At 43.1% G+C, this 22,831-nt stretch overlaps 1 protein-coding gene across 8 annotated transcripts in view; it reads left to right on the top strand.

The window, feature by feature from the left end:
• NCOA7 (nuclear receptor coactivator 7) overlaps positions 1-22,831 on the top strand; it is a 168,810-nt gene that overhangs the window by 140,594 nt on the left and 5,385 nt on the right. For 7 of the 8 annotated variants that reach the window (XM_004469058.4, XM_058307389.1, XM_012529223.3 and 4 more), the window contains 2 exons: positions 9,418-9,565; positions 21,792-21,917. In XM_004469058.4, the coding sequence (XP_004469115.1) occupies positions 9,418-9,565; positions 21,792-21,917 (274 nt within the window). Of the gene's footprint in view, positions 1-9,417; positions 9,566-10,123; positions 10,198-21,791; positions 21,918-22,831 lie in introns of those variants that run through there. The other variant, XM_071218651.1, reaches the window with a different exon arrangement.

Genomic DNA, 22,831 nt, shown 5'->3' on the forward strand with positions numbered 1-22,831 from the left:
AGAATGCTACATTGGAGCAAAGACACTAGAGCATGTGGCTGGAACAGAGTATGTTTTGGGGAGTGGCATGCTGAAACAGAGCTCTCAGGCAGCCACCAAGGAATTTAAATTTATCCCGAAACCTATAGGGAGACTAGAGAAGGATTTTACACAGCTGTGTGACGTGAGCAGATTTGCATTTTATGTGAGCAGATTTGCATTTTATAAGATCGCTTCTAGTTCTGCTTTCTTCCTGGCCTCTTTTCAGACCCACTTCTGCTTTCTCCTCAAATAGTAGCATTTCCCAGGACTCAGCACTTGACCCTGCTCTCTGCTAACGTTGTTGTCACATGAATAACTGCTTTATGGCAGTTGGCTGGCAAGTGTGGCAGTAATTCCTGGTAACTGTTGGCTTACCCAGAGGCCCTAGATAGTGTCCTCTGGCAACCGAGTTTTCAGTGACTCATCCGAGACCACACAGTGGATCAGAGTGAAGTTTGGGAAAATATCAGGAGTTCAGAGGTCATAACAGATGACAACAGAGACACCATTGGGTCTGACAGTTGGTGGCTTTTGAGAAATCACCATCACTAAAGTGCTGAGGAGGGGGAAGAGGTTTAAAAGCTCTACTTCCTTCCAGAAGTCATCTGAGGTGAGGTTAGCAAAGGACTGACTATCAAAAATTCATAAAACTAGAATATAAGAATCCAGGAATGAAAGGACATTGGAAAGCACATACTCTGAAGGGAAGGCGAGATGTGGGAAGAGCGTTAGGGAGAAACACAGTCCACAGACTTTCATTTAGTAAGGATGGGGAAATGTAAGCCAGTTTATGGGTCAGGATGAAAAAGATAGAGGGATGGAAAGGATGGGAGAGGTGAGGGTGGAAATGATGGAACAAAGACACAGGGTAGGGGACTGTGAAAAGAACAAAAAGGAAGGTTGAAACAGGTCGACAAGAAGCTACTTCTGGAGAAATATCACCTAGAGGGAAGGCAGAGGGAGCACATTGTTAGAACAGTGCAGCAGAGAGTCCTCCTCTATTCAGAGAGAACCTGGGTAGGAGAGTGGGGTTGAGACCCTGAGAAAGTGGAGAGGTAAATAGGTGAGCTGGAGGCGAGGGTGGAGCCACACTGCGGGAGAGCTTTCTCAGTCTGGGTTAGGTGCCTTTGATTGGTAGTGGGTCCATTAAGTATGAATAGCCAAACCCACAACATTCATCTTCCCCAGAGAAAAGTTAAAAAGATATTTCTGTAGGACAGTGTTTGGAAAGGCGGTGACAGTAGAAGGAGCAAATTGAGGATGCCACTGAGGCTGAGGTAGAATTATATGACCAGGAACGCCCTAAAGGAGGGCTGGGGAAAGAAGAGAAGGTATTGAGGTTAGAGCAAAATTGGCATAGTCAGGAGGAAGGAGTGGGCGGGGTGAAAAGTGGAGGGACAGTGAAGGGAATTTCAGAACTTGAGATCAGTTTCCAGAGGTCAGGGTTGAGTTCTGGGAACTAATCATTAGGAAAACCCAGTTAGCCACAAAGAACTATTACAAGAATTAGGTTAAATAAACTTAAGACAGCTCTAATCTAGAGGGAAAAAGATGAAGTCATATCCTCTTCCTCTCCCTCCCCAAGTAAACTATAAAAATAACATAAACAAAGGTAGAGAATTGAGCAAATACGGACCTGGAAAGAGAGACAGATTCCTTCCCTCGTGGTCTCCAGAGGCCTTAGAACTTAAACAAATTGATTCCAAATGAATTTAATTCTGTCTTGTGGAGCAGGCCATTTAAATTCTTCATTCCTTCTGCTTTTCCTTCAAAGGCATATTTCCTTCAAAGGCCATCTCTGCGTGGGAGAATGAGGAAAAGTTAGGTAGGAGGCCACCATGCAGGGAAACTGGGATGTGCTGGCAAATGGACATCAACAGTCCTGTCAGGGAGCTCCACTGTCACATGTACTTTTGAGGTTTCTCATCCCACCTCATCTCAGGCTTCCCAAAGTGGAGGTGACCATCGGCTACAGAGACAAAGCCTGGGAGAGGAGGGAGGCCATGCCAGGCCATGGCCTGCCTGCTGCGTCCGGGAGAGGACCATTCCCAGGTGTACAGCTGAGGTTAGGTGCTGGCCCTGTTGTGCTCCCCAGGCATGGTGCCCCAGCTGGCTGGCTGGTCCTACAGCTGGCAGGGGCAGCAGCAGGAATGGGGAGTGGACATATCATGTGTTCAGCATTCACAAAAGAAGAGGCAGTCCACTTGGACTGTCGAGAATATTTCCAGGGATATGGGGTGTTTGAGCACACTCTTCAATCTTGCTGAGCCTCTGTCTCCTCATCTTTAAATTGGGCATTGTAATACTTGCCTTGTAGAGTTATCATGCAAGGTAAGGTTCTCCAGGCATGGAATTGCATCTTTTTTTTTTTTAGGTAGCTGATATGTTCTATTTCACCGGCATGGGTTAAAACAGAAGATTGCTCCTCTGTTTAATATCAGAGAACAGACGCTGAGCCTCTGTTCTACGATATTTTGAGAATGAGTTTTCTTACTTCTCTGAAGATCCTCCTACTATGGAAAGTCCAGGAATCCCTGGGCTTTTTCAGTGCAGAAGCTTTCCCTGGCTGCTCTTAATCTACTGCTGGCTATGGTAGACCACTCTGACCTCCACCAGACCCAGTAGCCTGATGCACCACTTGCTGAAAACACAGCAGCTCCACAAGAGACGACTTGGGGTGAGGTCCCTTACCTGGCCACCCCCAGTCCTACAGGTGGAGATCCCTGCCAGCCTAAGGGGCTTTTTCAAGGTTCAAGAGGGGCGTGGTACATGCAGACAAGAATTCTCTATACCAAAGCTGACCTTGTGCCCCCTGGCCCCCCATTATACCTCAGTAACACACACATGGGCATGTGATATCACTGTCATTTCCTGCTGTGGCATGCCCACAGTGGCAGGGGGCTTGGTGAAAGTTTCAGCCTTGGCAGCATACCATGCTCAAATCAGCCTGCCCCTAAAGTATTCATGGCATTGTTGGGAATATAGATCAACAGTCTAGACTGTTCCACTCCCCCTATCCCCTGAAGAGAATTTCCTTTCAGGAAAGGTAGGGTGGAGAGAGCCAGTATCCTTTCCCATGGGCTTACCTCTGTTAGGACCATCTCAATTCATCAGACATGGTCAAATTACCTTGATCTTCAAAAGAGGAGGCATCAGGCACTAGAGTTCTCCTTCCCAGGAAATCCTTGGGCATAGGGCAAATCATCCCTCTTTCCTACCTTTTACCCCAGTCACCCTCCCAGTGGGTCATGGGAATAAGTTGTCTTCATCAAGCAGTAAGTGTCCAATAATATTCTCCTTCCAGAATAGTAAGTCCTATGAACCTTTATGGTAGGTTGAATTACATCCCCAACACACACATGTTCCTGATTTTAATTTGCTTCCTTGTGGGTGTGAACCCATTGTAAATAGGACATTTGACGCTTTAGTTAAGGTGTGGCTCAACTGATTCTGAGTGGACCATTATCCAGATTACTGGAGGCCTTATAAAGAGAAGTCACAGAAGCAAAGAAAGGAGAGGACAGTGCCATGTGACAAGAGGCAGAAATACAAGCCAAGAGCCCTAAGGATTGTTGGCAGCCAGCACCAAATGCTACCAATTTGGGGGGAGAAAGCAAACCTTGCCAGTACATTGATTTGAGAGTACTTCTAGCCTCAAAACTGTGAGCCAATAAATTTGCATTTAAGCCAGCCCTTTGGGTCACATTTGTCATAGCAGCATGGCAAACCAAGACACCTTGCATCTACATCATTAAAAAGGACTACTCAAATGGTCTTCCCAAGCAACTTCATGTCATCATCACCAGAAATAGAAGTAACTGGCAATTGTTATCATAGAGTCTCTCAGTAAAATTTTTATTGGCCAGCGGTTTTCACAATTTACATTTTTTTGTAATGTCTGAGAAGGAAATCTTTGAATGCCTGCCTCATCCCTCACTCCTTTGCAGTCTCATGCAAGAATATACAACATTTCTTGGAATGCTTGCTGCTACACTCAGTGTTTACACTTGTACAATTACTTTCCCTTTTAGGGAAGAATGTCAGGGGACAAAGGAGCAGTCCTTTATGAAAGTGGGTCTAAAAGTGATAAAAATGTAATTAGGAAACTAAGTAGGAAACAATTCAAAAACCCATGTAACATAAGGGGAACACTTAATTGTCTCACACAGTGTGGAGAAAGAACTCTCATTCCCACCTTACGAAATCTAGTCCTGGCTGGGACGCTGGTTGTTGACTTCAAAACCCTGTTACCTTATATCTAAGGAGAGTTGGTTGGACTAAATGATATCTAATATCCGGGTCAGCTACAGAAGGACAGGGCGCCTGGCACACAGGGTATGTGCAGGAAATACTTGTCGAAGGAAGCAGTGCCCTCTAGCTAGAGACTACCAAGAACATACCCGGACTTGAGCAAGTTGGGTTTATTGACTCGTGGCATAAAGGGAGAATGCACACCATGAGTGCTGTGGGCCATTTTAGTAAGATGGTATTAGAAAGGAGTCTATAAGATTTAGGTGTGTATAGGTGATTTGGGGAGGAACTGAGGAAGCAGACTTTGCTCTGGGTTGGATGTTGTCAGGAAGCAGGGATAATTTTATGCTTGGGTATCTTAATGAATCTTACCTAGAAGGAGGGAAGATTGGAGAGGTCAATACTTTAATTGATAAAGAAGCACAGACACTAGTATTAGCTAGGTTAGGAGGATGTATAATCTTTTTTGTGGTTGGACAATGTTCACGTTTTTGTTTGTGTTCAGAGATGGTCTTATTTTTCATGTGATCTCTCCCAGTTGCAGAGATGCTGTGGTTCTGTGAAATCATTTATGTCCAACAAAAGAAAACCAAGGCCCAACTGTGGGTGCCCAGCCATCTCCCAGCAATACTGAGGCCAGCTGAGAGTGCCAGGCTTGCTCCCAGCCATCAGGGGCTGCTTTGCTCTTTCTCACAAGTAGGCTAGCCAATAAGTAATTAGGAAGTCTTTTGTGCCTATGCATTTTATCTGATATGGATGCTGTGTTAGTTAGCCTAAGGGGTGCCAATGCAAAATACAAGAAAATTTAAAAATTAGTTTTTATAAAGGGTATTTATTTGGGGTAGGAGCTTATAGATACCAGGCCATAAAGTGTAAGTTACTTCCCCCAAAGTCTATTTCCATGTGTTGGAGCAAGATGGTTGCCGACACCTGCGAGGTTCAGGCTTCTTTTTCCTGGGCTCAGGCTTGCTTCTCTTTCCTCTGTGAGCTTACTTCCTGGGTGCCAGCTTAAGGCTTCAGCATCAAACTCCAACATCAAAACTCCAACATCAAAAACCCCTCCAACTCTGTCTTTTGCCATTCCTTCTATCTGCGCGTCCCCACCCACCAAAGGGCATGGACTCAACACCCTACTGACACTTGATTACTTAAATAAACCTCTGAATCCAATATAATCTCATATGCCCAGAGAGAAGATCAATTTACAAACATAATCCAAGATTTCTTTTTGGAATTCATCAATAATATCAAACTGCTACAGATGCACATGTAATAAATGCCTTCTTTGTTAAAGGTAAAGTAGAATGAAGTGTAATTGGTTCTCAGCTATACTCAAAAACAAATTTGAGATGGACTAAAAGTTTTCAAGTGTTAGGAAAACTAGAAGTCAGAATTGTATACTTTTAACTCCCTGGAGTGGTGATTTATTTCTTATTTTTTAAATTAATCTTTTTAAAATTAATCTATTTTTAATAGGAAATTCAATGCTACAGAGTAAAAATAGTTCAAAGATTCATATATTATTAGTGGGAGGACAGAACTATAATCAATATAAAGGGCAATGTGGTTTTACATGTCAAAATTATGACTTCATTCTTTGACAATGCAATCCCATTTGTGGGAATTTATCATAAAGGTCTACCTGTGTACGTGTGAAATGACTCATGTATAGAATTATTTGCAATGACACTGAGTTAAATCCACGGTAAAGTATTGTGTAGTTGTACAAGAAAGAATAAAGAAACTGTGGCAAGATATCCAGGGTCTATTGTGGAGTGGGAAAAGCTATACAGAATAGTGCTGCTTTATTTTTTAGAAAGGGAAGACAAAAAATATATACTCCCATTTATTTGTATCTCCATAATGAACACTAAAAATTCACGGAACACACTAATCAAGGAGTCATCTATAAGGGCCAGCGGTGGGCACACAATAGGGTGGGCAGGGATATGGGTGTGAAGGGGACTTCCCCTCTTTCCAAAATCTAAATACTACAAAAGTAAGTATACGTGATATAAAATAAGTCTTTCTCCTACCACCCTATTCTGTTCTCCAGAGGTAACCATTTTGACTAGTTTTTAATGTAGCTTTTCAAAGTAGTCTGTATAGTCGTAGTACATATGTGTATATATATACACACATATATATACACACACACAAATATATAAAGTCTAAAGTAGAAATGATAGCATAACATATACACCAATGAGCACCTTGTTTTGTGTGATAACTTTCCATGTGCTGAAGGAGTAGGAGAAATTGCAAAGGAAATAAACCTTTAGTCTATATGAAAATTAGTACTTCTGTCTTATGGGGGAAAGACATGACTGATGAGGGAAATAGTAGCTTAGAAATGCATCATAATAATGGTTAATGTTTCCACTACATGAAGGCTCCCACAAATTGAAAAGAAAAACATGGACCCCACAATTGCAAAGAGCCAATTGATGAAAGAAAAGCCACACCCAGGGGGAAAAAAAAAACATTGAAAAATGTTCAACTCACTAATACTTAAAGAACTGCAAAGTGAGTTGGGTAAAATTTATATTCATTAAACTTAAAAAAAAAAAGGAAACGATTATGATGAAACTAATATAAAATCAGTGTTGGAGGTGGAGTAAACTAGTCAGCCTTTCAGTATTAATAGCAGTTTGGCAGGATGAATCACAAGCTATAAAATTATGCCCTTTTGCCCAACAATCCGTTTTCTGGGAACTAGTCTTGAGGAAGTAATTTTAAAAAGGTGAAAAACACAGGCAATGAGCATGGACGTTCTCTGCAACATTATTGGTTCTATCAAAGAAAGGGGAACAAGCTAGCTACCTGACAACATAGGATTGCAGGCTAATTGTGGGTGTATTAATTTCTCTAAGGTAGCCATTAGGGAGCTGAGGCTTCAAATGTACAGTTTCTATTTAGAATGATGGAATTGTTTTGATAATTGTGGTGATGGTACCTGAACATTGTGAATATAATTTACAGCACTGAAATATGTGTCTGAATGTGGTTAAAGGGAATTGTTAGGTTGTTGTATGGTACCAGAATAAACATTAAAAAAAAAAAAATCCTCGAAACTGCACAACACAGTGAACCTTAGTTAAACCATGGACTATAGTTAGTAGTCTAATTATAAAAACATGCTTTAACCAGTTGTAACAAATGTACCACATAAATGCAAGGTGTTATAATAGGGTAGTGGTGTTAATGAGAATCCTGTATTTTGTGCATGATTGTTCTCTGATCCCACCACTTCTTGAATTAAAAAGAATTTTTTAAAAAGCCTCAGATATTTTAAAATTGTAAATTAACTAAAGACTAGCAATATGGTAAATGTGCATTATATGATGCTACATATAGCAGACAGTTATACCTTGGTTATGATTACAATGAAATGAAAATTGCATATATGTGCAGTTAAGGACAGATGGGGTTGTGAAACCCTAAAAGCAGTTTGATCCATTGGGGTATCAGAATTGTCGGTGATGTGTCCTTTCCTCTGTTTCGGTCCTAATAACACTGATAAAATATTTTTGCATAATTATAACTTTAAAAATTAGTAGCTAACATTATCTCAAGCATAGCCTCAGATTGAAATTATAATTTTGACATTAAAAGGATCATCACCCACTCCTTCACAGTGTGTAGAATACAATGTCAAAGGGCGTAAACTCATCCTGACTGGCGGTGGAACCCAGCGCTGTTGTCCTCTGCTTGGGAGCTAGCTGACTCTCTAGTAAGGCTTGAGAGATCCTTCAGAGCCTTCATATATTAAATATGTATAAGTGAACAGAGAAACTGAAAGTAAACTACATTCCTATGTAAAAAAGTAAGTCTCCTTGATTTGCCCCAATTTATAACAGAGTCATTTATGATTTCCCTACATGTGATTCTTTTAAACTTTTATTTGAGCCTAGGTATAAATGGCAAATACATGTCCCAGAGATAAATCTTCTGTCTGTTCATATGCCAGTTGAGCCCTGAATCTCAGCAGAGTTGTAACCAACATCTACTCTCCAGTTCATCAGACTTGCCCAGGACAATGAACAAAACGGTGATGATGGACAACTCCCATCCCCAAAAGCAAAGAGTATCTACATCTGCAAGGAAAGCAATTCCTTCCATCTGCCCCATAAGATCTAAACCCCTCTAATTCTGAAGCAGAGTGGGCATCACCATCCCCAAATCCTCAAGACTGAGGAATGAACAAACAATAAGGGGAGAATACAACAATGAACCAAAGTACACTTATTGTTGTAGTTATTGAAGAACTTGTAACATTGATACAAAGATAGTGGTTACTAGAGGTTCTTAGTGGAGGGGGAGGGAAGATTAGATGGAACATGGGACATTTTTGTGGTTATTTTTGCATGATATTGCAATGATGGATACAGGCCATAATACCTGTTGTCAAAACGTATAAAATTGTATGGTGCAAAATGTAAACCATAATATAAACTATAGACCATGGTTAGTAACAATGCTTCAGTATTTGTTCATCAATGGTAACAAATATACCACAGTAATGTAAGATGTTATTAAGAGGAGAATGTGACAGGAAGTGGGATATATGAGAATCCCTTGTATTTTCTGTGTAACTTTGTTGTAATCTAAAATTTCTAAGAAAAAGTTTTAAAAATTGTCTCTTTCTACTATTAAAGTAATAGCTAGCATTATTCCTAACATTTCTAATTTATCCAAGATGTTTTATTAAAATTATAACAGTACTTTGAGCCATAAAAAGACCTCTCTGAGTATTCTGCATCTTTCTTCCCAAAGCCTCAGATAATTTTTTCTCCCATGAATACAAGTGCCTGATAAATTATGATCCAGTGAGAACAGGCACTTTATGTAAATGTTTCATCTGTTGAGTTTTACAGTTTTATGTCCTATCTCAATCTCAGATTACAAGACAGTCTTAACAGTTTCTCATTGTTCTTGACTTCTCTATTGCTTTCATTTGTTGGCTCTTATTTCCAGACCTTGGAAAGCCACTAGTAGAGATAACCTTCACAATGGGAAATTTCCTAGTTAGCAAAATGGGTTTGTGAAACAGGAAAAAGATGATTGTATGCACCCAGAGCCCCCACTAGCACCTGCCAGAAAGCAGACTTGGTGCTGACCCCCTCTCCCTCATGTGTTTTCCAGGGTGGATCACTTGTACACCTTCTTTGTTCAGTGGTCTCCTGACATCTATGGCAAAGATGCCAAAGAGCAAGGCTTTGTGGTGGTGGAAAAGGAAGAACTGAATATGATTGACAACTTCTTCAGCGAGCCAACCACCAAGAGCTGGGAGGTGAGCACTCAGGAGGGGGATAGATGGTGGCCAAACTAAAGTAGAGTGTGCAATTGAAATGTTCTTGGGTTCGGATACAAGTAACTGGCTCTTCAAAATTAGATTTCCTATGCAACTATGAAGACACAGAGGAAAATACCGCCATTCTCCTCGTTTGAAGCAAGTTATGTGTGTCAAAAGGACACCATCACATCACACATGTACACATAGTTCATTCTGTCCATACCAGACTGATCCCCTCACTGTTTCCACTCAGAGCTCCGTGCCTCAGTTAAGAGGTCAGCAAACTTTTTTCTGGAAAGAGTCAGGTAGTAAATGTTCTGGCTTTGCAAGCCATACCATCTCTGTCACAAGTACTCATCTCTGTCATTTTAGCACCAATGTGAGCACAGACAATATGTGAATAATGAGCGTAGCTATAATGGACAGGTGGTTGATGAATTCAGGAACAGACTTCCCAGAACTCCTGAGTTCCTCAGCCTGTATTCCATCCACTGTCCCTATCTAGCCAATCTGCAATCCTGGAGAACTCCACCCTCAAAACTTTTCTGTTCCTAGGTGGCCAAGCATTGCTGAAGAACACGTTCAACCAAAGAGAATGGTGCCATTACAAATACATGGTTTCTGATGTATCTGAGTCCTCATGCCTGATTATGGAAACCCTTTTCCTTATCTCTAGGCATCTCTCTTTTCTAACTTCTCACCACTCTCCTTAGCTTCATCACCTGCTCACCCTCATTGAATCCCAGAATTTGGCCTTTCCCTCATTTCACAAAGAAAAGGCCATTGGATAAGATTCTCCTTACCTTCCCTTCCCTCCTCTCTACTTATTTTACCTGTTCTAGCACCCTTCATTTTTGACTTGAGAAGGGTATATCTTTCCCCTCACTAAGCTGATTTTTGTTAAATCAGTTATAAATGTCTTCTCCTATGTCTTTGTTCTCTCCTTCCCTCCTGGCTCTTTCTGTTTCATCAAGATATGATAGAGAGTCAAAAGAAGGAATAAGAGGAAGAAAGAAGGGGAAAAAAAACTTCTGTTCACCTTTAAATTTCTTTTGAGGTTTTCCCTATACCCTTTGTTCTATCACCACCAGACTTTTGGGACAAAAACTCATTCCCACTCATTGTCTCCAATTTCTCAACTGCCCTTTACTCTTCAGTACCTTGCAGTCTGACTTGTTCTCCATTCACCACTGAAATCACTCTATCCCAGGACACCAGAGGCCTCCTAATTGCCGTCTCTGCATTTGACTCCACTGATCCCACTCAAGGTCTTGGCTTGCACAGAACTATTCCCCAGTTTCACTTTTCTGTCTCTGACCAATTCTTTATACTCCTTTCCTTTCTTCTGCCTTACCACTTAAATGTTTTCCTCCTCTAGACTGTTATACCAATCTTCTGTTCTTGTTCACCAACACCCCTAAAGGCCTTCATATTATCTTCTGTCTTCATTGATCACCTAAGTACTGGCCATTCCCAGGTCTTCATCCCAACCCCTCTCCTTGTGCTAACTCAACCCTTGTGCTAACTAAACACATCCACTTGTTGGGTCAGGGTGTGTCTGCAACTCAAAATGTCTTTTTCCAGGGTTTTCTTCTGCCCAGTGCATTCTTCATTTTGATTAAAGGATCCGTCAAACTCCCACCACCCAAATTAGAAAAGTTTACACCATCAACTCCTCTCCCTCCTTCATCTTCACATCCACATAGCCCCCAAATCTTTCAATTTCTTTCTCAGGAATATATCTTTAACACAGTCTCCACGATCTTTCCCCATTGATACTGCTTTACTTGCTTTCACTTTTACACAGTGTGCTGATTTTACCGTGTTGACCCATCCCAATCCAGTTCATCCTCCACACCTTAGCTAGAGTTGTTTTTCTAAGAAGACTTCATTTATTCATTCAGTGAATATTTGAGTGCCTACTACGTGCCAGATGCTATGCTAGGTACCCTGGACACAGTATAAACAAGATAAATATGGCCCCTGATGTTTACAGTCAAGTCATATCACTCCCCTGGTTAAAAACTGCTGCTCATTCCCCTTTACCTACAAGATGACATTCAGATTCCTTGACTTGACCTTTAAAATCCCTTCGTAACTTTTTTGGGCACCTACAAAGCCCTCACCTTGCTGGGAGCACAATGTATGCAGTAAGTAGGATTTAGAGTTTATCAAGAAGTAAAGATAGATCTTTATGATATAGTTTCCCTGATAAGTGAAGTACCAGGACTATGGGAACATATAACCAGGCACCTAAACCAAACTAGGGCAGTTGGAGAATGCTTCCCAGAAGAAGCAATCTGAGCTGAAACCTGAAGAAATAGAAAGAAGCATAGATAGTTCTGGCCAGAGAGAAAACTTTGTGCAGATGAATACCCAGAAGAGAAGTAGAGAGCATGGGAGCATTTGACAAATTAAAAATAGTTCAGTGAGACTGGAACATAGAGTACAGGGCCAGGAAAGTGACAAGAAATAAGAGCAGAGAAGTTAGTAAGGCCAGATTCTGAAGGGCCTTATGAACTAAGTGTAGGAGTCTGGATATTTTCCTAAGGGAATGAGGAAGCCACTGAACTGTTTTGAGCATGGAGAAGTACCTACAGATATTCATTGTAGCAAGCTCTAGCTGGCTGACTGATGTTGAGTAGACTGAAGTTGGACAAGACTTGAGGCATGAAGACCTGTAAAGAGACTCTTAGAGTAACAAAGGTTGAGAAATTATGGTTGCCAAAAGAGAATAGCAGGGAAGATAGACAAAATTGGATGGCTTTGACAGTTTATAGGTGGAATATGCAGAACTTGTTGAGAAATTAGATGTGAATAGTAAGGAAAATGTTAACATTAATCTCCTGGTTTCTACAGTGGGAACTGGGAGGATAGAGGTGTCTGTCCTCTGTTGAGATAAGGAGCATCACAAGAGGATTACATTTACTACAAAAGGCTCTTCATTCTGATTTGAATCTGTACTTGAGTTGCCTATGGCATTCCAAGAGACAATTGGGGGAAGCAGACTTGGCCCAGTGGATAGGGCGTCTGTCTACCACATAGGAGGTCCCCGGTTCAAACCCCAGGCATCCTTGACCCATGAGGAGCTGGCCCATGCACAGTGCATGCAAGGAATGCCCTGCCACGCAGGTGTGTCCCCACGTAAGGGAGCCCCCACGCGCAAGGAGTGCGCCCAGTAAGGAGAGCCACCCAGCGCCAAAGAAAGTGCAGCCTGCCCAGGAATGGCACCACACACACGGAGAACTGACACAGCAAGATGACGCAACAAAAAGAAACACATATCCCATGCCACTGACATGGGAAAAAGATGAACACGCAGCAAAATGGACACACAGAACAGACAACTGGGGCAGGATGGGGGAATGGGAGAGAAGAGAGAAAAAAAAGACTAAAATAATTGGGGAAAAAAAAAAGAGACAATTGGGATGAAACTTAGGAGAAAGATCTGAAGACAAACTTTTGGAAATCTCTAGCAAAATGGAAGTTATGGACGGAGGTAGGGTTATCCAAGGAAAGTATGTAGAGTGGGAAGGGGTGGAGCTCAGAGCAGAACCCTAAGGAATGCCAGCTTTAAAGGTCTAAGCAAATAAAGTAAAACCCAAAAAAGTGACTGATAGGGTGACCCAAACCTTCATTCCTTAAGTTTCTGGGCCATTAGTGGTCCTGTCTGGAGCACGTTGTTGCAGTTTTCCATTGACTTTGATTACAAGGCATGGTAGTAGAAGAAGCAACCTCTTCTTTATCTCCATTATTTGGTAGCAGTCCTGTTTCTCCTGATAATCAACATAAGTCACCCCAATGAGTACAGTAATTCCCTTCTTTGACTATTGAATCAGAGGTATGAGGAGCCCAAAGTGGCCAGATGGCAGTTTTAACTTCCAATTCATTGGACTCACTGTTGTGTCTCTTGGTGGAAGCACTCCTCCTTTTGCAACTAAGACCTATAGACCAGTAGAGCCTAAGGTTGCATGGACAGGAAGCAAAAATTTTCTTAGTGGGTCACTAGAGGTAGTAGGGACCTCTCCCCTTTCCATCCTTTGATTCTTAGACCCATGAATTCTGGCCATGGGAGAAATAGCACCATAGAGTGGATGCTGAGATACAGCATATACAGCCTCCTCAAAAACATTGCTCCAGCCCTGCAAGTTTACCATCCAGTCAGTGCCAAAAATGAGTCTTCAAAAGGCCATTCCAACGTGCTATCAATCAGGCTGCTTCAGGATGATAGGAACATGGTAAGACCAGTGAATTCCATGAGCATGTACCCATTCCCACAGGCCATATGCCATGAAGTGGGCTCTTTGATCAGAAGCAATGCTCTGTGGAATACCATGACAATGGATGAGACATTCTGTAGGATCACGGATTGTAGTTTTGGCAGAAGCATTGCATACAGGGAAGTCAAACCTGTAACCAGAGTATGTGTCAATTTCAGTTAGAATAAAATGCTGCACCTTCCATGATGGAAGTGGTCCAATGTAATCAACCTGCCACCAAGTAGGTGGCTTGGGGAGTAGGGCCATTTCAGGGGCTGAGTGTGGGTTTTTCCTGCTAACAGGTTGAGCACTAATCAATGGCTCTAGCCAAGTCAGTCTAAGTGAGTGGAGGTCCATATTATTGAACCCGTGCATAATCTTCATCCCTACTAACATTGCTACTTTGTTCGTGAGCACATTGGGCAATGGCAGTAGTGGGTGGTGAAAGAGGCAGACTGGTATCCATAGAATACTTATCCACTTGATTATTAAAATCTTCCTCTGTTGAAGTCACCCTCTGGTGAGCATTCATGTGGGATCCAAATAGATATTTTTGCCCACTTAGAAAGGTCTATCCACATAACCTCTCCCCCAGACCTCTTTGTCACCAATTTTCCAGTTGTGTTCCTTCCAAGCCCTGACCATCCAGCCCTGTCAGCCATTGGTGACAGCTCATTAACTAATGTACAAATGCACCTCTGGCTGTTTCTCCTTCCAAACAAAGTGTACAGCTAGGTACACTACTCGAAGTTCTGCCCACTGGGAGGATTTCCTCTCACCACTGTCCTTCAGGGACATCCCAGAAAAGGTCTACAGTGCTGCAGCTGTCCACTTTCAGCTAGTACCTATATAGTGCAGAACCATCTGTAAATGAGGCCCAAATTTTCTCTTCCTTGGCCAAATGATTGTAAGAAACTCCCCAAGAGGCCATAGCTATAGGCTGGGGAAGAGAAGGTAGTTTGGCAGAAGTGGGAGCCACATGTATATGGGCCACTTCCTCATGTTACTTACTTGTGCCTTCAGGGCCACCTCAAGCCCTGTCTTATATATACCACTTCCATTTTAAGATGGAGCGCTGCTGTGCATGCACAACTTTATGGCTTGGTGGGTCAGGCAAAACCCAGTTTATGATGGGCATCTCAGGTCTCGTGGTAACTTGATGGCCCTTGGGTAAGTATTTGGTCTCTACTAAGGCCCAGTAACAGAGCCAAAAGCTGTTTCTCAATAGGAGAGTAGTTATCTGCAGAGGAGGCAGGCCTTTGCTCCAATATCCTAAGCGTCTGTACTGTGACTCTCCTGTAGGGACATGCCAAAGGCGCCAAATTCTGGATCATATGGCCCAAGTGGCAGAGTACCTTGCACAGCAACCTGGACCTGTTGCAGAACCTTCTTTTTTTTTTTTTTTTAAAGATTTGTTTTTTATTTATTTCTCTCCCCCCACCCAGTTGTCTGTTCTCTGTGTCCATTTGCTGTGTGTTCTTCTGTGTCCACTTGGATTCTTGTCAGCAGCACCAGGAATCTGTGTCTCTCTTTGTTGCATCATCTTACTGCGTCAGCTCTCCATGTGTGTGGTGCCACACATGGGTAGGCTGTGCTTTCTTTGCACAGGGTGGCTCTCGCTATGGGGCACACACCTTGTGCATGGGGCTCCCCTATGCAGGGGACACCTCTGCGTGGTAGAGCACTCCTTGCACGCATCAACACTGCACGTGGGCCCGCTCACCACACTGGTCAGGAGGCCCTGGGTTTGAACCCTGGACCTCCCATGTGGTAGGTGGACACTCTATCCGTTGAGCCAAATCCACTTCCCAGAACCTTCTCTTGCTCCAGTCCCCATTCAAAGCTAGCAGCTTTTCAGTCACTCAGTAAATGGGCTGAAGTAGCATTCCCAAATGAGGATTTTGTCTCCAAAAGCCAAAGAGGCCAACTAGGCATTGTGCCTCTTTTTCAGTTGCAGTAGGGACCAGATGCAACAACTTATCCTTCACCTTGGAAGGGATATCTCAAGATTTTAACTCCACAAAACTCTTTTTTTTTTTTTAAGATTTTTTAATTTATTTCTCTCCCCTTCCCTTCCCCCCATTGTCTGTTTTCTGTGTCTATTTGCTGCGTCTTCTTTGTCCGCTTCTGTTGTCAGCAGCATGGGAATCTGTGTTTCTTTTTGTTGTGTCATCTGGTTGTGTCAGCTCTCCATGTGTGCAGCACCATTCTTGGGCAGGCTGCACTTTCTTTCACACTGGGCGGCTCTCCTTCCGGGGCGCACTCCTTAAGCGTGGGCTCCCCTACACGGGGACACCCCTGGGTGGCACGGCACCCCTTGCGCGCATCAGCACTGTGCATGGCCAGCTCCACACGGGTCATGGAGACCCAGGGTTTGAACCGCGGACCTCCCATGTGGTAGATGGACGCCCTAACCACTGGGACAAGTCCGCTTCCCTCCACAGAACTCTTAATGTGTAAAAACACTGTCACCCAGATTCTTGCCTTTTGAGTAGTCTTATCCAGTGGTGATATTTTGTGTATCTCTTTTGCTAGCTTACACCATGGGCTGTCAGTGCTATCTTGATTGTTGGAAATAGAATCATTAGTGCCTTTGATTCTAATCATGTTAGTGAACTAATTCCAAAAATCCCAGAACCAACTTGGAAATCTCATCCTTAAGTTTCTGTTTCTCAAGAACCACTCTCTGTATCAAAATCTGTATTAGAAAGCAGAAGTGACAGGAGATATGAGCATGTGTTATATAAATATTGAGAGATTTTTAAATAGGAATTGGCTCATACAACTGTGGGAATGGGCAAGTCCAAACTCTATAGGGCCGGCCACAGGCTGGAAACTCCAATTAAGATTTTCAGTGAATTCCCCAGGAGAAGCTGGCTGGCTGACTGAAATGGAGAAGGGAGTTCTTCCTTCTGACTGCTAAAACATTACTTTTCCTTTTAAGACCTTCAGCTGACTGGATAAGACTTCTCTCATTGTTGAAGGCAATCTCGTCCGTTGATTGTAGATGTAATGAGCCATAGGTACAGTCAACTTACTGATGATTTAAATCCATGAACTAGCTCATAGTAACAGTCAGGCTAGTGCTTACATGAACAAACAACTAGACATAACCTGGCCAAGCTGTCACATGAACTTGAACATCACAGCTTTCTTCTCTTCCCATTTGTTATGTCTTTCTTGGACAAGTTCATCAACTCCCACAGTTTATGTGCTGACTCCCACATTTCTTTCTCTCAAGCTGCTATTCTAGATATCATAGATGCCCCACAGGCCCTGCCTGAAGTTTGTATGATGCAGAGACCATGTGGCATTGGTACTCTGGCCAAAGGACCTAGAAACACTCAAGTCCTGTGCTCATCTAATCATCCCACCCAAAGCAGCCCCTATGAGATAACAAAAGCAAGGAGATAAAGGCAGAAAAGGTGCATTATCTCACTGAGGCTAGCCTGTTGCCCCAATATGGAGTTCCAGGAAGAAGAGTTGGACCACTTAGAGGACCCTAATCCTTTCCTGACTCAGCCTGAACATCTTGAGCCAAAGCATTCCCCCTTAAGGCCTTTTCTGCCCCTTTCTACTAATCCACGACTTGAATCTCCTCTTGACAGTTCCTATGGGAGAAGAGGCCACTGCCTGAGAGGGAAAGAAGCTAGAAAGGCACATAGAGAGCTTGGCTCCAGGATCCAGAGTAGAGTGGGCTCAGGCAGCCTCACCCAGGCCTGAGAGGGCAAATCTCTCCCTAGACCTCTGCTGAAAGAGAGAAAAGAAGAGGAAGGGAGGAGGAGGAAGAAATGGATTGGCCTATTCCAAACAAATAGTGTTCTCACTGATACTCAGGACACATGGAAAGGAGACCTAGTCAGGGAGGGAGGTGACTGGACCTCTGCAGGCCACCTTCTCCCTGCCTCTTCACCATGTGGAAGAGAGAGTCAAAAAGTGCAAGGAGAAGAATGCTGGCCCACCTTTGAGACAGGCAGGAGGGAACGCTGGGCACTAGCATTAATACTTCAAGATGATCCACAATGATGGTGTCTCTCCTCTGTTGTAGGTGGGTCACCCCTAGACCTTAAGAGAAGTTTCATCTTCAGCATATTCAAAACAATTCATCATCTTTAAAACCACATGGGATGTCCTAGGTTTGGTTCCCAGTGCCTCCTAAGGAAAAAAAAATGAAAAAACCAACTCAGGAGAACCGAGTGGCTCAGTGGTTGAATGTTGGCTCCCCACATACCAGGTCTGGGTTCAATCCCCAGCCCTGGTACCTAAAAAAAAAAAAGCTTTCTTCTCAGGGATTCCCATATTAATTAGTGGTTTCCCTAGCCAGAAAACCTGGTCATTACCACAGATTCTCCTCCACCCATCATATCTAGCCAGTCACAGGTTCTTGTTGATTCTGCTTTTTTTTTTTTAGATTCATTTTTTATTTATTTCTCTTCCCTTCCCTGCACCCTGCTCCCCGTCCCCCCCCCCCCCCCCCCAGTTGTCTGCTCTGTGTCCATTCATTGTGTGTTCTTCTGTGTCTGCTCTGATTCTTGTCAGCGGCACCGGGAATCTGTGTCTCTTTTTGTTGTGTCATCTTACTGCATCAGTTCTCCGTGTGTGTGCAGGCTGCACTTTTTTTGTGCTGGCTGGCTCTCCTTATGAGGCGCAGTCTGTGCATGGGGTTCCCCTATGTGGGGGACACCTCTGCATGGCACAGCACTCCTTGTGCACATCAGCACTGCGCATGGGCCAGCTCATCACACAGGTCAGGAGGCCCTGGGTTTGAACCCTGGACCTCCCATGTGGTAGGTGGACGCTCTATCCATTTGAGCCAAATCCGCTTCTCTGTCTATAATTTTTTAATAACCAATTTTTCTTACTCTGGCTTGTGATGTTCCCCTCATCATGTTTAAAGGTCATATAAATGATCTGGGCTATCTCATTTAATTTGTCATTTAAATACACAAACATAGACATACACTCCCCCACATATAAAACCTTCAGTGGTTCCCATTGCCTACAGCAGGCCTTTCCCACCTGGCCAGTCATCAGAATCACCACTAGGGGAGTGCTTTTGTTTGCTTGTTTTCATGGAATTCTAACCACTAGAGGTTCTGATTTAGTATGTCTGGGGGGGGGCAATGTTGGAAGCTACGTCTTTAAAAACTCCTGGGTGATTTTACAGAGCAGCCCGCTTTTAGAAACAGCATCCTATAGGATAAGTTCTAAGCCCCCTTGGGCTCAAGGATCATCATTAACTCCACTCTACCACCCTCACTGCTTTCCCTTGCCCTCTATTCTCCAGCCAGAGTGGACCCAGAAACTCTGCCCAGATGCCTCATGTTGTTTCACACCTCTGGGTTCTATCCTCCACCTGGAACAGCCACTACCCCTAACCTCCCTCTCTAGTCATCTGAAGCACCAATCCCTTTCTGAATAAGCCACCTCAGGATTCCCCAGGTGGACCTAATGCCCTTTGAGCTTCTACTCTAGCTCCTTGTGTATGTGTCATATGGATCGGCGTTCACTTATTTATAAACATCTCTCTACTGTTTCCACCCAGTCGAGACTATGGGTGCTTTGTGTCCCCATGCCTGGCAGTGTATCAGGCACTCTGCGAGGTAAAGGAAGCACTCGAAGTGCTGTCATGAAGTGCCAGGTACTGAAGAAAGTGCTCTCTCGCCCAGTGGTTCTGCCCCAGGTTGTGTCCAGGCTCTAGCGCCAAGAGGAAGTTCTGGCTGACCTGGGGCTGCTCAGAGCCCCAGGATGAGCTCTACAATAGACTCTGAACCCTTGAGCGATCTCTAAGACCAAAAGGCCATTTTAGATCCAGAAGAGTCTTTGAAAATTGATCCAATGAGGGGCGTCCACATTTCTTTCCAAGCCCTTGGCGTCCGCTCTTTTCCAAGCCCTTGACGTCTGCTCTGGGGACCAGAGGACTAGAGGACTTTCACCCTGGCTCTTTAGTCATTGAGGCTAGTTTTCTAGAATGTAAAAGTAAATCTTACTCTGCTGGCTATTCTGTAAAAACTCCCTTTCAACTAAAGTGACATCTTTCTCAGCCTTAGGTAAACCAGGTCTTCTCCCATTCTTTGAAGTTCTTCACACCCAAGGAACATAATGTGGTATGGAAGTGAAATTTCCATTTTTCTACAAGTTTAGCCATTTATTCTGCTTTTCATCCTTCCTTTGAGATTCAAATTGATGTCAGGGAATATATGTAAGCTTTAAAATGGAGGCTTAGCCTCAGAGAAGGTGCTGAAGACAAATCCTGAAAAGGCAGAGCCAGGAAAGCTAGGTGAGTCTGAGGCCAATTAGGAAGAAAGGTGTAAGAAGAAAAAGAAAAATATGTAACAATGCGGTTTTGTTGCACTGTTAGGAAACCATTGGTTCAAAGGTGAAAGCGTGATTTACAGCCTCACAGCCCTGCCTGACAGGAAGTTATGTGTTTGCTCTAAATCCTAATTTGGGTGTGTTCCTGTCGCAACCCGGCCCTCTCCTAAGGGAAACAGAAACTCAATCATGCAGGAAACTAGATACTGAAAAAACAGTTGTAGCTCAGCGTGGCTGCGAGTAGCCAGTGTGCAGGCAGATAGAGAGCCGCTGTTCCTCGGTGGAGAGCAACCAGTCAGGTCTCACGGGCACCATGAAAGTTCGAAGATTACCCTTGGACATTCAGATTTTCTATTGTGCCAGACCTGACCAGGAGCCTTTTGTGAAGGTATGTTGGAGACTGTCCCTAAGAGCTAGTAAGGAGCTGGAAGTCCTCAGCGATCTGCCACAGTGCATGTTTGAAATGCATTCTAATTAGAAAGCTTTGTAGTGACATTTCAACCCGAGCAGGTATTTTATTCATTTTAGAGATGTGTGTGGTGTGGTTTGCCCCTTTCCTTTGGAACAGAATTCCATGTGTGATGTTTTTCATAGCCTCATGTTCTACCTGCAGTAAGTGTAGACTTCACCAAAAAGGCGACTTCACCCCCCAAAATATGTTGTATCTGTGTTTTTTTAAAGTAAATACTCCATTAGAAGATGGCAAAATTTATAAGCTTACTTCCTTACCTGTAAAACTGTCTCGGACAATGGCATCTATTTTATATTGGTTGCCATATGTTTTGGAAAATGAGTGGTGCATTAGCTAACAACTTTCACTAAATGTAGAAAATGCTTTTTTCTCTGTAATGCAAAACTCTTTTAATACTGGCACCAAGGAACGGCCAGTATTACTTATCCATTAGACAACTAATTGGTGAACCAGTTGCCTAGTATATCCTTCAATTTCAAAAAAATTAATTGAGTTATCCTGATTTTAGGAAAGACCAAAAATAAAAAGGACTTTAAAGTGGACTTTGGTAGTTCATAAGCATAGCTCCAAAATAATAATTGTTGTGTACAGCATGTTTCTCAGTTTAGAAAGCAGGACTGTTTTGATCATTTCAGAACTGTATATTCTGAATTGGAATTTGGAGTAAAGCTTCGTGCCTTTTTGTATCGTTGTTCCTGGTGACTGTTACCGTTCGTTATTTCCATCACTGCTGGTTGCTATGTTCACAATCTTGAGAGAAAACATCAGGAACCGTGTTTAAGGAACTATCCTTATTTTCCCATATTTCCTATTTATAGGAGATTTATAGAATGATCTCTGATTAGTCCCTTAACAATTCAAACTTCCATGCAGGCTAAAGATTAATGTAGGGCATTTCGAGGGAGTTATTTGATAGTTTATATATACTACTAACTTGACAACTGAGCAATCAGCAGCAATATTAAAAATGGAAAATTTATGACTTTGATTTGTATATATTAATTGCCTCAAATGTGCCATGTTAAATTCTGCGTTTGCTCCAAAATTGAAAAACCAGCCATGTCTCCCAGAGTCCCTTTTCACTTTACATCCTGATGCTGAAGCGCCATTACAGGCAGCTGTGCACTGGAGACAAAGCGGATCCATCATTTTTCTTGGCTTGTTTTCTGCACTGCAGATCATCACTGTTGAGGAGGCAAAGCGCCGAAAGAGCACGTGCAGCTACTATGAGGACGATGACGAGGAGGTGCTGCCCATCCTGCAGCCACACAGCGCGCTGCTGGAGAACATGCACGTGGAGCAGGTGAGGCCTCCTGTCCTCCAGCCAGGTACACATTTCCACCCCTAGCCTTACATTTGCTCCTCTGCTGCGGCGAAGGCTGAGCCAGGTCCAAAAGGAGCGACCCCACAGCCCAACTCCAGGCCCGGTCTCTGCCTCTGTTTCAGAGGGTTCCGGTAGCATTCCTTGCTGCTCTCTCTGACCTGCAATGACTTAGAGATAGCACTTTCTCCCAATAAGCCCAAAGGAAAAGCCATTTCTTAAAAAAAAATTTTTTTTAAGTTGCCCTACTGTTGTCCTACTGTGCTTAAATATGATCCAAATTTATTCTAGTAATTATTGCAGCATTCCAGTGACTTTAAAGAGTTTGGTAAAATATAGCAAATATACTTTACTTGCTTGATGAAAAATACTTTCTGCTATGAAAATGGTCCTTTCCCTGTAATTTTCTTTGTGTACCTTCTATTTTCTGAAAATCTGTTACTCCAACTTTATGAAAGCCTTTTGAAATATAAAAACACGTTTTCTTGCTCTCACTTCTGTGGGAAACTGAAGGTGTCAGTAGCAGCTCTGAGCCTGTAAGGGTTTAGAAAGAATAGCTGGAGGAACAGGAATTGTTTGGCTTAAGGTCGACATGAAAGAGCATGTGCCTCTGCCTCCTTCATACCTGTTTATCAAGCTACCTGCTGTGCCTACAGTCCAGCCCCTGCAGGAGAAGGCATGCTCTGGGCAGCATCCTTGCCAAGTTGTAAACACCCTCAGAGCAATGACTTCCCATCCTCTTTCTTGGTTATTGTGGCAGATATTTCCCAGAGTAAAAGAGAAGCAATATGTAAGTACATGATTTGAGTCTGAGCCACAGGCAGTTCTTCTGCACCTCATGTTCCCGAGTGATTTGTGGTGAAATGTATATTTGCATCTCCCTCTTTGAATCTGCA

This window comes from Dasypus novemcinctus, chromosome 11 (genome assembly GCF_030445035.2).
Source record: "Dasypus novemcinctus isolate mDasNov1 chromosome 11, mDasNov1.1.hap2, whole genome shotgun sequence".
NCBI classification, from domain to species: domain Eukaryota; kingdom Metazoa; phylum Chordata; class Mammalia; order Cingulata; family Dasypodidae; genus Dasypus; species Dasypus novemcinctus.